We start from the raw sequence: 18,432 nt of genomic DNA, 5'->3' as shown, positions 1-18,432 counted from the left end.
GGAGGTTGCAGTGAGCCGAGAACATGCCACTGCACTCCAACCAGGGTGACAGAGCGAGACTCTGTCTCAAAAAAAAAAAAAAAAAAAAAAATCACGGTGTATCAGAAGGAAGGTCTCCCAATCATGGGCCACGTGGTTATGTCATTTTTATAAAAAGGGGAGAGGTAATGGAACTGAGGAGCACACAGCTGCTGATAGAACCAAGGCATTTTGGTAGTGGTGTTTCTGTAAATATTGTAAACCATCAGTTTCTTCAAATTTGTTTCTTCTTCTTTGGAACACTATCAAAACTAAAAGAAGAAATATTCCACTTTTCCTCCCCATATATCTTTCCAATGACCTCTGCTAGGAATTCACTTACTTTTGCTCAGGAAGCAATCATTATTATCCTATAGTTTCCTCTTGCAGCAGATGCAGAGTAAAATGTTACAATATAAATGGATTTCTTAAACATAAGAGGGAAAAAAGACAACAGCTCAAATGAATGTATAAAGGCTTGTTTAATGATTGAGGTTCTCTCTGAGTCTTGTGAAATCCTATCACAGGTCATTTGTTATTAGCATGACTGAAAAAGGCACCAGAAAGCAGGAGTCCCAATTCTCCATCTTTTCATGGTCCAGCCAGGCATATCCTAACTGCATCTGCCAGACTGCTAATCACCTCAAAATCCAACCCCACAGCCCAGCCTCCTGCTCTCACTTTTCTCCTCCTCCCTTTTCACCTTTCCTGGAAAGACACATCTGACTGGCTCCCAGAATCAAGTTCACTGGGAGATTGTGGACTTGGAAGTGCTTTGGAATCTATGAAATGCTCTACAGATGAGAGGTTATCTTGATTAAAAAGCTGATACGTGCCCTTGTGTGTTTCTTTTGCCATAAATGAATTCCAGAGATGTTCCTTGGGGAGAGAAAGAAAACCCCAAATAACTAGACCCCAGGTTATTTTAACTGCCAGAACCAGGGTTGCCATAAATAATCACCTTTTTATGACAAAGCTTTTGTAACTGCCCAGGGGATAATTATCACCTGAAAAAGGCACTAATCTGTGAGCCAAACCACATGACCATTTGAGTCTATGTGGTATTTGTCAGTACCTGTCACCAAGATAACAGCTTAATCTTGAAAAGGGGAGTAAGAATATTTTAGAGGAGACTTTCAAGGGATTCCCCTTTAAAAAACTAAGCAAAGAGGAAAGATCTTGAGGAAAGGAAAAACAAACAAACAAAAACAGAATGAGCCAGAGAGCCAGATGGACAAGAAGGCCGAGAAGGCCGTACTAAAACCACCAATCCTTCAGGGAGTTAGTGCAAACTTTTGTCAAAGATTGTGGAAAAGCTACTGTTTCAAAGCCTGTGGACATCAGAGGAAAAAACACAAGAGATAGTTTGCTGAACAGAGAGCTTTAAGCAATTCAAGTTCAAACAGAATTCCAGGAATTAAGAAGAGAGGAAATTGCAAGGTGCTTTGCAAACCACTGCAAAGAAAAAGATGTCAGTGACAGAATGTCTTTACATTTGTCAGTTTACAAAATGTCAGTGATAGAAATGGAGATTTTGTTGTGGTGGTATTTATTTTGGAGGGGGAAGGAGTAAGAACAGGACATAATAATAGTAATAGTAATAATAAATGGTTGCATTACTAGCAGCCAGGTTTTTTAAAATCACAATTAGGGGCAGCATTGTGCTGAGCACTTTGTAAGTATCACCTCCTTTAATCCCCAGGACAACCTTTAGAGCTCAATCCTTCTAATGACTCCCTTTATAGATGAGGAAACTGAATTCAGTCAGGCTTTACCTTTACTTCTTTGAGGTCAGAGTGCCAGGATTATGATGTAAATCCAAATTTGCTTAAAAGCCTAGCCTTTGAACCATTTACACACTACTATGTAATTACCAGGGCTCACACAGCTCAATACTATTTTTGAAGATTATTGGCAATTATTAAGTTCAGAGCTAATAGCCAGCTTGGTCAGCTTTCCACCTCCTTGCCTTCTTTTCTAAAGATAAAATGAAAGGAATGAACTACTATCCAGTCCATTTTAGTAATTGTTTTCTGGAAATGGTGGGAAGGAATGGATTAGAAAAATCTAGGGAGTTCATTTATAGCCCATCATTAAGAGCTAATGATACAACAGGATTCTCAGAGTAAAACACTTCAGTGGCATCACTGTTTAAAGATTTTGTTGAACAATGTACACTGTAAAAAAGAGTGAAGAAACTCTGTGAGGTGACAAGGTCAGGGTGACACAAGCCAGTTAATTATGGAGCACTGCTAGGAACCCATATACTGGAGTCTAGCAGTCCCAGTCTGGATTCTGATTCTACCAGTAATTTGCTCTGAGACCCCGGGTGAGTGAGTAATCTTTCTGAGCCTCAGTTTCTTCGCCTATAAAATGGGGATGAAAAGAGTACCTCCCTCATAGGGCTATTGTGATAACTGCGTGAGATGATGCATGGATGGCATAGGGCACAGTGCCAGGCATGGTAAATGTCAGCTAATATCCCTGGCACAGCCAACAAAGTAGCCATGCCACTCCATTTACAGAGATCCCTGCACTCCACGCCACATTCTTCACAAGCTATAGAATATTTAGGTGTGGAATCAGTTCTAAAATGACATTCACAAAAGCACCAATTTAAGAATCCAGCCCAATTTGAGACCTCATTCTTTTTCCAAACCATAGTCAGTGGTTGGGAAGAGGGAAACAATCCCTCTCTATGTTCTTTTCTGCTGGGATTTGGTATTTGACAAATGCCAATTACATGATGATAGCTTTTCTGACAAATTCCATTTAGGATCTCAGAAACCCATCATCAGTAATAGGCAGCAACATTTTCTGTTTGTTTAGTTTTATTTTGTAATGCAGTTGAGAATCTACTAAAGTTATTGCTCTTATCACATGACAGCAACTCAGTGCGGCTTCATTTTTATAGGCTTAACAGAGTCTATCTACTCTATTCAAGACTTTCATTGTTTGCGATGCTGGCCACCTGGAGCCAATTATTTAAGAGCTTGGAGAACAAGCAGCTCATACTGCGGTGCATTCTGGGGCTTTGGCTCACTCAGCTTTAGTTCCTCCCTTTTCTGATCATGTCTCTACAACTTTCTTTAGTGAAACGGCCTCTCCCCAATTCTCGGAGCTTATGATTAAAATGGAACTGAGCCTGCTATCAGTTTCTTTGGGAGTACATGTGACTCAGGACTGACCAATCAGCAACCCTTCCTTCTAGTAACTGGTTCAGTTCCTTCTAGTAATTGGTTCTTCCTTCTAGTAACTGGTTCAGGAAGAGGCATGAGAACCAGGCTTGGGATTTTTGCAAGAGGAACTAGACAAGAAAGTACCCCTAAGTTAGAAGGGGGTAAGCTTGGAACTCATTGTTTGTGATCATCTTTCCACCAGAAGGGGAGAGCATATCTGAGAATGAAAGCAACAAGGAAAAATGAAAGCTGAGAAGTGAGGAGAGAAATAGATTCCTAAGCAAAAATAAGCACCTGGATCCAGCCATGCCTGAAGGTTGCTCTTGACTGTTACATAAGCATGACACCCGGTCTTTTCTGTTACATAAGCATAAATTCTCTATTTGCTTAAAGAAATCTGAGCTATGTTTCTGTCACAACTGGAAGCATTTTGTTTTTTTTTTTTGTTTTTTTTTTTTTTTGAGACGGAGTCTCGCTCTGTCGCCCAGGCTGGAGTGCAGTGGCCGGATCTCAGCTCACTGCAAGCTCCGCCTCCCGGGTTCACGCCATTCTCCCGCCTCAGCCTCCCGAGTAGCTGGGACCACAGGCGCCCGCCACCTCGCCCGGCTAATGTTTTGTATTTTTTAGTAGAGACGGGGTTTCACTGTGTTAGCCAGGATGGTCTCGATCTCCTGACCTCGTGATCCGCCCATCTCGGCCTCCCAAAGTGCTGGGATTACAGGCTTGAGCCACCGCGCCCGGCCTACAACTGGAAGCATTTTGATTCATATATACACAAAAGAGCCTCTACCACAAAAATGAATAGCTGCCTTCTTACTTTTTTGCACTGTTCAGGATTTATGTTATATATCTAAGTCTTGCTTCTCTCAACAAGATCATAAGGTCTTTGAGACTAGGAGACAAGCATAGTAACATATTGATACAGTTGTACACTTTGGCCAAAAACAAACCCATGAGGGCTAAGGAATTATTTCATAACAATGACAAAGAGAAGAAAGTGGGAAAATGTCAAGAATGTTTCACAGGTGAGTTTTTGGAGGCTGATGGCATGGGGAGTCAGGGATCTCATAAGTATCCAAAGCTACCTCCAAAAGCTTCATTTGTTTAGCTGCCCACTCCTGAACCTCCATTTTACACTTTACCAGCTCAGCACATAGGAAAACCCCTACCAAAGTTTCACACTAAAGGTCTTCTAACTAGAACTGTGAAGAACTCACTGCTTATCACCCAATGGTACCAATAAATCTGCTTTTTTTCTTAAATGAAAATTCACTACCCCAAATATTCTTCATATGCCAACTCTAACCACATTTGGATAGGGTAATTTTATTTGAGTGCTTTAAAAAGTGTTTTTTAAAATTTTTTAATTTTTTTCACATTGTATACCAGGATAAGCATCAAATACATCAAAGATGTAAATGTAAATATGAAAACGTAAAAGTACAAGAAGAAGATGGATCATCCCCTAGTGTAGGAGAGACCTTGCTAACTATGGCTCAAAGTCCAGAAGCCAGAAAAGATTGATAAAATTTGTATCCTAAAATATAAAAAGATAAAATCAGTTTAAACATGTTTACATGGCAAACAAGAACAACAAGGAAAATATAAGCAAAGACAAACGACAGACTGGGAAAATATATTGACAACTCGTATCCATTTCAACACCAATCTCTGTAATATATATAGACTTCCTAGAAATCAAGAAGCAAAGGACAACCACATCTCTGTATGACTGATTCATGCTACAACATCACAAGGAGCAATGTCAATTACTGGGCATGAACATTTTAAGAGACAGCAGGGTGTTTATGAGTTAAGGGCATGAACCGAGCTTGGCCAGGTTTAAAATCTCAGCTCTGCCACTTTCTTGCTTGTGACCTGGGCAAGCTGCCTCACCTGCTTAAACCTCATGTGTAATGGGGGATTATAATCTTCACCTTGCATGGCTGTTGTGAGGATTAAACGCACATGAATGCACTCAGTGACAGTCTGTCACTTACCAAGTGCTCAGTATATGTCTGCTGTTGCTAGTAAAGCAGAAATTTGAAAATTAAGAGCATACCCTGGCCAGGTATGGTGGCTCAGGCCCATAATCCTAGCACTTTGGGAGGCCAAGGTGGGCAAACTGCTTGAGCCCATGAGTTGGAGACCAGCCTGGGCAACGTGGCAAAACCCTGTCTCTACAGAAAAAGAAAAAGAAAAGAAAAGAAAAAAAAGCCGAGCATAGTGGCACACTCCCGTAGTCCTAGCAACTTGGGAGGCTGAGGCTGAGACAGGAATATCACCTGAGCCTGGGGAGGTCAAGGCTGCACTGAGCCATGATCATGCCACTGCACTCCAGCCTGGGCGACAAAGTGAGACTCTGTCTAAAAAAAAAAAAAAAAAAAAAAAAAAAAGGCATACCTTAACCTCAAGATCTTGCAGGTACTACTCAGAAGCCAAGATGTATGTGAAGTACAACAGAAAAAACAACAACATTGCTGTACCAGTAAGATTTTTCATTTTACGTACATTGTTATATTTACAACCATGAATATAAGTGTTGCTATTCCTATTTTACTGATGAGGACACCGAGACTCAGAAGGGTTAAGTGACTTGCTTATTGTGGCAGCTACTAAAAGGTAAAATTTAGATTTTACTCCATCTATGACTGGCTTTAAAAGTTGAGTGTTCATGACCAGGCACGGTGGCTCACGCCTGCAATCCCAGCACTTTGGGAGGTCAAAATGGGTGGATCACGAGGTCAGGATTCAAGGCCAGCCTGGCCAACATGGTGAAACCCCGTCTCTACTAAAAATACAAAAATTAGCCAGGTGCGGTGGCAGGAGCCTGTAATCCCAGCTACTGGGGTGGCTGAGACAGGTTAATCGCTTGAACCTGGGAGGCAGAGTTTGCAGTGATCCGAGATCACGCTACTGGACTCTAGCCTGGGTGACAGAGTAAGACTCCATCTCAAAAAAAAAAACCAAAACAAAACAAAACACAAAAACCAAGTTGGGTGTTCATTATACTACATCAACCTGTCTCTCCCTAATTTAAAAGCTAGGAAACAATTTGTCCAGCTAAGTAGTAAGAAAAGATACCCAGAGTTGCCATAGTTCTAAAAGTCCCAGCCCTCAGGCATAAGAACTGACTCTGGTCCAGCAGTAAAACCTACCGTCTGTGGGAGCCTATTTCTTAGTGGAAGGAGAAGATCCATTCTGGGTTATGACACATCTTTACCACATGTTGCTACTGGTCTTCCTTTTTGTTACACAGAAAGGTTAAAGAGATCCCTTGTATGGTTGTGGGTAGAGTGGTACATACACCGCTGTTTCTCTGGGACATTTACTTATTTATTTATTTATTTATTTATTATTTTGAGACGGAGTCTCACTCTGTCGCCCAGGCTGGAGTGCAGTGGTATGATCTCAGCTCACAGCAACCTCAGTCTCCCAGGTTCAAGCGATTCTCCTGCTTAGCCTCCTGAGTAGCTGGGATTACAGGTGCGTGCCGCCATGCCTGGCTAAGTTTTGTAGTTTCAGTAAAGATGGGGTTCCGTCATGTTGGTCAGGCTGGTCTCAAACTCCTGACCTCAAGTGATCTTCCCACCTCGGCCTCCCAAAGTGCTGGGATTATAGGCATGAGCCACCACACCCAGCCTGGGACAGGCTTTTGTATGGTACAACTGCCCTCCATCCAGGGCCTGTGGAAGACATGTCTTTGGCAGTGAACGTGGACTCTCATGCAAGCTATCTGAGCTCTGGGTGAGGGTATAACTGGAGGACTTTTCTCACCTCCTGGAAGCTAGTCCCGTGGCTCTAGCAGCCTGCCTGTAGAGGGCATGACAGAGACAGTGATGCTCCCACATTTGGCCCAGGTTGTTCAAAGCCCATAGTTGAAATACTCAGGAAGCTCTAGCTAACCCTGCAGCCCTATACCTGAAATGAGAATCTGCCTACAGCGGATAAATAAAATGCCCTTGCCAAGCCTCCCTTTAAGAGGTAATGCCTCCTGAAGAACATCTGCCAACCCCCACAGACAGAGCTATTTGAAGCAAGCACAGAACCTCAACACTCTTTTCTGTGGAAATTCCAATACATACTTTCTTTGCCTTTAAATCTTTGGAATGCTGATTTAAAAGCCTGAAGCTAAAATGTTCTGACAAACAGCGGGCTGTCTTGTCTCTCTGAAACAGTGGTATTTCAGAGGTCAGGGAGAGAGCCCTCACCATCAGCCTCATCAGTCAATGGGTTACATAAGCAGGGATTTGTTTCCAGTCTCTAAGGAGGATATCCACAGAATGTCAGAACTTTAGCAAAGTTCACCAACTCTCTACCAAGCATGGTACCTTATACCAGTTCCCAAATAATAGCAACAGTTTAGGGTTTACTATCCGATGATCGCATTATGGCACTTCACAATGTCCTATAAGGAAAATACTACGATCACCCCATTTTACAGCAGAGGTAACTGAGATACAGAGAGGAGGTGTAATTTGCTCAGGGTCATAGAACTTGTAAGTAGTACAGCTGGGGTTTGACTACAAGTAGCATAGCTTGAGTATATACTCTTATCCATAATGCTACACTGTCTCTCCCAAGATGATAATGGTGGGATGGTGGTAATGACAGTGGTGATGGTGGTGATAACAGTGACGATGATGGCTGGAGTGATAGTGGAGGTGGTGCTGGTGGTGATAATGATGATAGGGAGGCTGATGATACTATAACCCTGGCCCCTGTGCTAAATATTTCCCACATATTACCACATTTCATCCAATCTTCCAACAGTGTTATCTTATCCATCTACTTCTCTTCACCTTGCCTGTCTGCCACTGTCCCAGCCTAAGCTGTCATCATCTCTCACCTGGAGTAGTGCAATAAACCTGCTAACTGGTCTCCCTGCTGCAACCAGTACCTACACAATACAATCTCACTGCATTACAGCAGCCAGAAGGATCTTCTGAATGGTTATCCTAGATCTTAGCACTGACTCTCTTGCCTGAAACCTCCACTGGCTTCCACTGCACAAATCCCAATTCCTTGTCACCACTGGATGAGGCCCCGTGGGATCTGGTGCTGTTCACCTCTCCACCCCCCTTTCCTGCTTCTCTCCTCCTCACCCATGATGCTCCAGCACAGTGTCCTTTCCCTCCCGACCATGGCACCTTGTTGCCAGGCCAGGACATTTGTGCTGGCTGTTTCCTCTGCCACCAAATCTCTGCAGGATTGGCTCCTTTTTGTCATGGAGGCATCAGCTCAAATAACCTCTCCTCAGAGCCTTTCCTGACCTCCCAGCTATAGGAAATTCTCAACTTCCATCTTTCTCCCGGTCTCACCTCCCCTGCCACCACCTCCTATTCCCAGCCCCAGCCACAGCCACCTCAAGACTGGACTGTGTCCTTGGTTGATTTGCTGTTATTTACCATCTCCCCACCTAGGCTACAAGCTCTGTGAAGACAGAGATCTTGTCCCTCATGTTTGCTGTTTCACCACCAACACCTCAAACAGTGCACAGCCCAGAATGGAGTCCACTAAATATTTACCGATGAAGTAACTGGGTTATCTCATTTACTCTTCTCAAGAACACTTTTAGAATTGAGGCAACAGCTATGTTTTAATAACAGACCCAAGGACGTATGGTAGGTAAATGGCATTTAACTCCAGAGTCTACACCCTTAACACCAATTCTGTAACTGGCTTTGTCATCTTGACTTTCTATTTCATTTCTCTGCTTCTCAGTGTCATTTTTACTCTAAAAGAAGAAGATAAGAAGATCTTCCATGCTTATTTACCTTCCAAAGGTATTTGGAGTTCAGAGCCCTTATTCTTAACCACTACCAGGGTTGGCAAACTTTTCCTGTAAAGGGAAAAATTCTAATTGTTTTAGGTTTTGTGGACTATTCAGTCTCTGTTGCAACTGTTCACCTCTGCCAATGCAATATAAAAGCAGCCACAGACAATAAATAAATAACAGTGTGGTTGTGTTACAATAAAACCTTATTTACAAAAGCAGAGAGTGGGCCATTCTTGGCTATAGTTTGCTGGCATCTACACTAGACCACTGGAGAAGCAATCTTTGGTTTCCATCTGTCATTCAGTTATTATGAGGCCTGGTAATCAGAGATGATCTCTTCCCAGCACCCTGGTGTGTATGTTCAGAAAAAATAATAAACATTTTAAGAAAGGTCAAGGTCTTCTGTCCAGTTCCACATTAACCAGTTACCATGTTGACAGAAACAGAAATGGCTCTCTTTCATTTTTTTCTGGACCTAAATTTGAGCAATCTTTGGGCGAACTTGGTGGCAGAAGGTTCTCTAACAACAGGCAAGAGGATTTGTGTCTAGACTCAAGGAGGAGTCAGAAGGGCAAAGGTATGATCACGAGTTACTGTGGACTTGAGAACTTTGACATTCTTGCTAAATCAGGAGTATAATGATGACTTTGATCAAGAGGGGCCAGTGGAGGCTATACAGAAAGACTGCACAAACTAGAGGGTCTAGGATCCAGTGGGATCTTAGGAGGCAAAGCAGGGGTCTGAGCTGGACAAGAAGGCAGCTCTTTTCAACCTGAGCCCATGCCCCTTGGGCCCATTTCAGTTGTACCCAGGCCTTTTGTATCTGCTGTGATTTATTTTTCAAAAAACGTGAAAAATCATAGCAAACGCTATGGGTAATATAGTAAATACTGACATTTTCACCATTCAGATTTAAAAACTCAATATTTTGTTAAATTTGCTTCCAGGGCTTTAAAGAATATACGTAAGTAGAGGGTTTACTTAGGGCAAGTGTGAGGATTGTAACCAGGAAACACAGATTCAAGTTGCCCGGAATATACACTCTCCCAGTGCTTTTTTAATAGATAAAATAAATAAAACATTACCAGCATAGCTAACATCTCCTCTTCCCACCACCTCAGTCCCACATTCCACCTTTGGCCACCCCTAGTGACAACCATTATCATGGAATAGATATATATCCTACCAGTTCATTTCTCATTAGAGAAAATTTTCTATTGAGATGAAATTTATACATCATAAAATTTACCATTTTAAAGCACACAATTTACTGGTGATTATTATACTCACAATGCCGTAAAGCCATCACTACTATCTAATTCCAGAACATCTCGGTTATCCAAAAAGAAACTCTATATCTCCCGAATCTCCCCTCTCCTCAGTCCCTGACAACCATGAATCGTTCTGTCTCTATGGACTTGCTTTTGCTGGACATTTCATATAAATGGAATCAAATAACATATGACCTTTTGTTTCTCACTTATTTTGCTTGGCATAGCGTGTCTAAGGTTCATCCATGTTGTAGCATGCATCAGTATTCATTCCTTTTTATGGTTGAATAATATTCCCTTGTTTGGATATACCACATTTTGTTTTATCCATTCCTCAATTGATGGAATAGTGCTGCTATGAACATCCATGTGCAAGTACCTGTTTGAGTACCTGTTTTCAGTTCTTTTGGGTATATACCTATAAGTGGAATCGTGTCATATGGTAACACTATATTTAACTTTTTGAGGTACTGCCAAACTCTTCTTCACAGCAGCTGCACCATTTAAATTCCCACCAGCAATGTATAAGGGTTTCAGTTTCTCCACATCCTCACCAACACTTCTTCTTTTCTATTTCCCTCCTCTTTTTAAAAATAGCCATCCTAGTGCGTATGAGGGATAATTGTGGTTTTGATTTGTATTTCCCTAAAGCCAGCTGCTACCGAGCATCTTTTCATGTTTTTATTGGCCATTTGTAAACATTGTTTGGAGACTATCACTTTTTACCTCTATATTTATTCCAGACATCTACAAATAGTGTGCAGTATTGTTTTCTAAGTGTAAATCTAAATATTTTCCCCACTTAGCATTGTTTTTGAGCTCCCTCCATGTTGTTGTATATAGATCTAGTTCAAAGCTGAATGTATCCAGCCTTCTCTATACCACATTTTATTTATCTGTTCTCTTATTTATGGATATTTACAGCGTTTCCTTTCTTTACTGTTACAAAATGTGTTGCACTTCCCTATACACCCCTCCTTCTGCATTCCTGAGATTGGTTCTCTAAGGCTCAAACTTGTATTTATAAGGCAGGATCACAGAATATGCACATTTACAATCTTGCCACATGTTCACTTTCTTTTTTAACATATGTTTGGAAAAGCAAATGCAAATTTGGATCACACTTAAGGAGACTCCTCAGCCCTCAGCGTATATCATACTCACACATTTACCAAGCTGGATAACTGTTCAATTTTTCTGGATTTTCAATATTCTTTTTTTTTTTTCCCCCCCTGAGACGGAGTTTTGCTCTTGTCACCCAGGCTGGAGTGCAATGGTGTGATCTCGGCTCACTGTGCCTCCACCTCCCGGGTTTAAGTGATTCTCCTGCCTCAGTCTCCTGAGTAGCTGAGACTACAGGCGTGCGCCACCACGCCCGGCTAATTTTTGTATTTTTTAGTAGAGACGGGGTTTCACCATATTGGCCAGGCTGGTTTCGAACTCCTGACCTTGTGATCTGCCCGCCTTGGCCTCCCAAAGTGCTGGGATTATAAGCGTGCGCCACCGCGCCTGGCCTGTGAATGTATTAAATGCCCCAGAGCTGTACATGTTAATGTTATGTGAATTTTACCTTAATTAAATAAAAAGAGAGCTATTACATGGGAAATGCTTCACATTGGCACTAGCTATGAAGTAGAAAGCAGGTATCATTATTGTAAAAGATGAAGTTCATAGTAAGAAAATCTAGAAGCATACTATATATCTAACAATGGTGGGTTAATTAAATAAAGTTATGTCCCAGTTGAACAATCTGATACGATGTAGGTATTCAGAATAATAAGGTCTTGGCCGGGCGTGATGGCTCATGCCTATAATCCCAGCACTTTGGAAGGCCGAGGTGAGTGGATCACCTGAGGTCGGGAGTTTGAGACCATCAAACTTTGTGAAACCCTGTCTCTACTAAAAATACGAAAATTAGCCAGGTGTGGTGGCACATGCCTGTAATCCCAGCTTCTCCTGAGGCAGGAGAATTGCTTGAACCCGGGAAGCTGTGAGCTGAGACGGTGCCATTGCACTCCAGCCTGGGTGACAGAGTGAGACTCTGTCTAAAAAAAAAAAGAAAGAAAGAATAACAACATCCAGGTATAAATATGAACAGGAACAATGTTGATGTGTACCAAAATAAGACAAGCAAGACACAAAGCAGTATCTGTGCATCATGTGATCCTATTAGTGTGTCCATGTAAACATACATTTAGCAGGGCTATACTCCAAAATATAAAGAGTACCAAAAAGATGATTTTAATAGTCTTTCTTTAATTTACCTTTATTTTATAATTTTCTACAACATCCACATAGTGCTAGTATAATAAAGAAGTAAAAGTTTGAAACATGTCAAAATAAATGCATTCTGGTACTTTTTACTTAAAGATGAATTGTGGTGAATTATTACCTAAAAGTATTCTAAATATAAATTCCCTAAATTATCTTGTTTTATGTGTTCATAATTTTAACAGTAGGCTTTTTTGTTTTTTGTTTGTTTGGTTTTTTTTTGAGACGAAGTCTTGCTCTTGTCCCCCAGGCTGGAGTGCAATGGCGCGATCTCAGCTCACTGCAACCTCCGCCTCCCGGGTTCAAGCGATTTTCCTACCTCAGCCTCCTGAGTAGCTGTGATTACAGGCACGTACTACCGTGCCCAGCTAATTTTTGTATTTTCAGTAGAGATGGGGTTTCACCATGTTGGCCAAGCTGGTCTCGAACTTCTGACCTCAGGTGATCCACCCGCCTCGGCCTCCCAAAGTGCTGGGATTACAGGTGTGAGCCACCATGCCCAGCCTAACGTTAGCCTTTTTAAAAGCACATGTTCACCCCTATTTCATGCATTAAAATTAAATAATTATAAGACATGCTAAATAATATGCTAAATTAATGCTAAATAACAGCATTAATTCAGAGTATGACTTCATTGTTTAATTAATTGCTATTTCCACTTTCAAAGGTCTAAGCCATGTGTAAGGACTGTATTGCCTCCCCAGAATAACTATTTAGCTTTAGCAGAAAGACTTAAAATGCACCACCTCTGGCCAGGCGCAGTGGCTCAAGCCTGTAATCCCAGCACTTTGGGAGGCCGAGGCGGGTGGATCACGAGGTCAGGTGATCGAGACCATCCTGGCTAACACAGTGAAACCCCGTCTCTACTAAAAATACAAAAAAATTAGCCGGGTGTGGTGGCGGGCGCCTGTAGTCCCAGCTACTTGGGAGGCTGAGGCAGGAGAATGGCGTGAACCCGGGAGGTGGAGCTTGCAGTGAGCCGAGATCGCGTCACTGAACTCCAGCCTGGGCGACAGAGCAAGACTCTGTCTTAAAAAAAAAAAAACAAAAAAAGCAGAATGCACTACCTCTCTTCCCCTTTTCATACAGCACAGAACATGACCCATAAAGTCCAACACACCCCAGGCCGGACAGCTAAAATAGGTCTGATAAATAAAGGGACCTGTGGCTGAGTCACCCATGGTTCATCCCTGACCTCTGGGGAAAAACGAATACAAAAATTGAATCATGCACTTCCACACAGACTTCCTGTGGAAAAAGGATTTCTCAGAGAGTCAAGAAATGACTTAAGTCTTTGTTTCCTCAGTTTCCCAAAAGGGAGAAAAATCATGTCTCTTAGAAAAACTGTTGGTGTTTAGTGTGAGTATTTCTGTGGTAAAAATGACCTTCCTGAACAATTTAGCAGGCCAAGGTATCCCGTTCACATCTGATTAATGCAAGCTGCCTTATCACTCTTGGTCTTTCCTTATTCTTCAGATAGCTCTGAATGAGGCTGAGTTACCAATATTTGGAAAAAACAGACTGAAAAGCAGATGTGTATTTTTGATCAATAGTTGATGAAAAACTCCTAATGAATAAAGTTCATCTCTTTCCTTTAGGGAAGAAAGTCAGCATTAGTATAAGTGTTTCAGGATTTCTTCATACTTTCTTTGTGCACAGAAATGCTCCACTAACTTCAATCTATTATTCTTCTTTGGGAAATGGGATATAGTTGGGGAAACAATTTAAATTAAAAATTAGTTCTGAAACAGTATAAATCTCACCATGAGATTAATTAGTTGCCTCATCCATTCATTCAGAATGTATTTATTCCGTGACTCATTCACTCACTCACCCACAGAGTCCCTACAATCGTATTTGGGATGCCAAAGTGTTTTCAACCCATTCCCTACCCACCTGGATTTTGTTCTTGTTTTGCCTTATTCTGAATGATACAAACCAGTTCTAAAGATTTTATACAACAATCAGACAAGATATAAAAAGTCACTGTGGGCCAGTCACAGTAACTTAAGCCTGTAGTTCCAGCACTTCGGGAGGCTGAGGTAGAAGGGTCGTTTGAGCCCAGGAATTTGACACTAGCTTGGGCAATATGGCAAAACCTCATCTCTACAAAAGAATACAAAAATTAGCTGGGTGTGACAGTGCACGCCTGTAGTCTCAGCTACCTAGGAGGCTGAGGTGGGAGGATCACCTGAGCCTGAGAGGTCGAGGTTGCAGTGAGCCGTGACTGCACCACTGCACTCCAGCCTGGGTGACAGAGTGAGACCCTGTCTCAAAACAAAACAAAAAGTCACTGTATAAAGGCCAAGGATGATGTGAAAGAATCAGTCTGCATTACGTAGTCTTTATTTCACCCTCTTTCAGAAGACCCATTCTCCAAATATGCGGCATGAATTCATGCTTTCAAGAACCTGCAGAAAGCACACTTTATTTGATAAGCAAATGGTTTCCTAAAGAAAGTGAAGAGTCAGGATCAGAGTCAGGAGGTTCAGAAAATGTATTTTTAGCTTTTGCAAAGATTGGTGCTAATTAAAAAATGGTGACTCCTATAGTCCAGAAGAGTCTAAATAAAAGAGACTTTACTTAAAAGGAAGGGGAGGGAGCAAGCAAAGAGACCAGACATTTTTCTACTCTGCTACCATACTCTGAAAAGAGCACGGCTGACCGAGTTCATGTAGGATCAAACCCTTGTCTTGTGGTCCTGCATTAATGCCACAATCCCACCAGCTGAGCTAACTGGAATTGACTGCTCAATGGAATTAGTCTTCCATCTTTAATTGGCTAGAAAACTTGCCAAGAAGCTCTGCCTGACAGTCCATCAGGCAGAAAACATGAGGATAAAAGATGGTCCAATAATTACCAATGAGAATTGAAGAGGACGATTATTCAAGAAATAGACTATTTCATGAAGCTACTAAAAGCTGGAGGGTAAAAAATGTTGTATGGAGCAGGGCCTGTGGAAATCTGCCCCCTTGTAAACCCTCTACTCCAAGGCCATCGCCTTCAGTAGATGAGGTCACAATAAACTGCAGCAGGTCCTGACAAACGGTTTCCTCCCAGGAGTCAATAAGTAACCTGAAAATGCTTAGTTCTGACTGTTTGAGTTCACCCCACCATGAATACATGACCAGCGATTCTGGTCAGGTCAGGGCTGTTTCCTTTGCCATGATGTGCACACAGCCACCTGAACAACATGCTAGAACAGCAGGATTACAAGCTTCCTCCAGCAGCCAGAAACTTACATATTTCTAACACACTGCTGAACGTGGAAGTGGCCATTAAGAACCATCAAAGTGTGCATTTTTGGCTCAATAATTCCACTGATGGGAATATAGCCTCTTGGATATGTGTAAAAGAAGACTGTGTGCAAAAGTAAGAATGTTCATCACAGGAAAATGCCTATTTTTTAAAAATAAAAACAACATAAATATCATACTCCATGGGCTAAATACAGCCATAACATGTAATATTATGTAGCCCTTTAACAATAATGGTATAAAAAACAACTTATCTATATTTCCCAACTTTTTCACAATAAACAGTTTTGTAAAGTATGTAGAAAACACTGTGGGGGGAAATAATTAAAAATTTTACATAGATCAGTGTTTACCAAGTTAAAGGATAACTTAAGTGCATGGAAGAACATAATACTGGGGTGAATGTTTTTTGTACAAATCTCTACATAAGACAGATATTCACTCCCATATATTTAGCTATTAAAATATGATATTACTTAATTATCTATTACTTAAATTATTATTTCACTTTTCATTGTTTTTACCTCAAAATCTGGTCCAAAACTGGGAAATAAGATAATAAAAGGGCTTTTTAAAAAGTCATAAAATCCACACATTAATGTTGTCCATGTGCCTCATTTACGGGTACTTTTCTTTCCATATATACACAGTTATATTATCTTAACAGTTAGCAGCTGCAGTTTAGATGTGGGAACGAGGTCTGCACAGACAAAAATGCTGATAGTGGAGAGAAACAACAGCTGACAGCTTAGTAATGAGAGGGGAGCTAGAAATACTATGATGAGCCGACCTGAGAATTCAAAAAGCACAAATTCCTGGGACTAAACAGCCCTAAAATACAAAGGGATCAACACACTATAGCAAAGTATAATGATAGATGGTCATTGTGTGTCATCTAAAAAAGGCAAATGATAATTTGTATGACCTGGCCGGGTGCAGTGGCTCATGCCTCTAATCCCAGCACTTTAGGAGAACAAGGTAGGAGGATCATTTGAGCCCAGGAGTTCAAGACCAGCCTAGGCAAGACTGTGTAGTGAAATCCAAATAAAGTCTGTCGTTTCCTTAGCAGTACTAAACCAATGTTACTTTCCTGATTTTGACAAATATACTGCGTTATGTAAGACGTTAACATCAGGGGAAGCTGGGAAAGGCAAATAAGAACTCTCTGTGTTATCTTTGCAACTTTTCTGTAAACCTAAAATTATTCCAAAATGAAAGCTTATTAAAAATATAAAACAACGAAACAAAGAAGAATGATGTCTTGGTTGTCTAATCAAATTGTCTGCACTCTGCACCCTATCCCCAGATCTCAAGGGGTCTGGCAGCTGAGCTTTCACTGATGTGGTCTGGTTGCATCAAATCATCATTGCAAGGATGTTGACCGTAGAAAGCTACCCTCCTTTAGAACCTGACAGCTCACAACACAGGATCATGTTACCACCTTTTACCCACCTGAGGAAGGGAGGGTCTGGTCCCTAGGTCTGCAAAATCTGGGAAAGAAAGTGGTACAATTCCGAAGGATCCTGGTGCTCTTAGGCCCGGAAACGTTTCATCTGACAGGAATCCTCCCGGGAATGACTTCAACCCCCAGATCCCAGGCATTATCTCATCTTGGCTGTGTGTCATCCTCTGCATTTTCCTTCAAGTTGCTAAGAGGAAATGGAGGATCAGACGGAGCTCTGGAAGCCCACCTTCTTCTTAGGTGGATATTTTTAGCACTTTGAGACAAATAACTTGCTTTTTAAGACCATCCTGGACATTCTTCAAATGAGAGGTACAGGCTTTCTCTGCTAGACTCACTGAAAAATGCATGCAGTGTGTAGGAAAGCCAGTCAACAACAGGAAAAAACACCCCCATTTAGGGGATCATAAATATTTACAGCATCCAATGGTGTATTTACTATTCAATGATCACGCAAAACAAATGTTCTAGGACAAGAAGTGGTCAGCGTTTCTGTAGGATCCCAGAGTTTCAAAGCTGGAAAGGGAACAGAGATGCGTCCAGTTCCCACACTTTACAGGTAAGAAGGTTGAGGCTCCAAGTATGCTCCCATAAAATGTCTGCTTTTAAAAATATCTCTATTACAACACGCATTCCCTGAGCCCCAGTTCATTGTTTACAGACCGTCTCTCACAGGAGAAGTGGGTGTTTGCCAAGGGACTCAGTGCAGTACTGTGAGTAAGCATCATAAGCAATCAATAAAAGCTTGTTTGAGACACCAAGATGGAAGCTCATCTCTGCCCTGACTCATGTTTCTAGGGACCTCTTCTCTGAACCTAGTTTTAAAACTGAGAAGACAAATCTTATTCCTGAATGGCTGAAAGAGCAACCAGGAGTGCATTTGGAAATTCACCTGCTGACATATTATAACATTAATATTATTTGTTCAAAAATTTAAAAAAAATTTCATTTCCTTCATGAGATAAAGATTAAAATTTTTCATTTTCTTTGGTAAGAATTTCTAGAATGCTGCTTTATTAAATTTCATGGTTAGACAGATTTACTGAGATAGAAAAGGTTTTTTAAAAAACTGCAAGATTAAAACAGCAAAGTTCCTGTTATTAACATACATACAGTTAAGCAGTGCCAAAGAAAGCTGTTTGTACCAGAATATGTCACCTGATCCTAAGAATATTTAAATTAGCACTTTGGGATG

General features: G+C 41.3%; 1 protein-coding gene across 6 annotated transcripts in view; it reads right to left on the bottom strand.

Annotated features, from left to right (window-relative positions):
• Positions 1-18,432, bottom strand: part of ARHGEF3 (Rho guanine nucleotide exchange factor 3) — a 340,100-nt gene that overhangs the window by 98,150 nt on the left and 223,518 nt on the right. The window contains exon 1 of one of the 6 annotated variants that reach the window (XM_009200515.4): positions 17,228-18,188. The exons of the other annotated variants lie outside the window; for them this stretch is intronic. Within the exon in view, the coding sequence (XP_009198779.1) occupies positions 17,228-17,410 (183 nt within the window). The 5' untranslated portion in view covers positions 17,411-18,188. Of the gene's footprint in view, positions 1-17,227; positions 18,189-18,432 lie in introns of those variants that run through there. 6 annotated transcript variants of the gene reach the window in all.

This window comes from Papio anubis, chromosome 2 (assembly GCF_008728515.1).
Source record: "Papio anubis isolate 15944 chromosome 2, Panubis1.0, whole genome shotgun sequence".
Lineage (NCBI taxonomy): Eukaryota > Metazoa > Chordata > Mammalia > Primates > Cercopithecidae > Papio > Papio anubis.
Note: the sequence above shows the minus strand (reverse complement) of the source record. Positions and strands in the feature narration are given on the sequence as shown.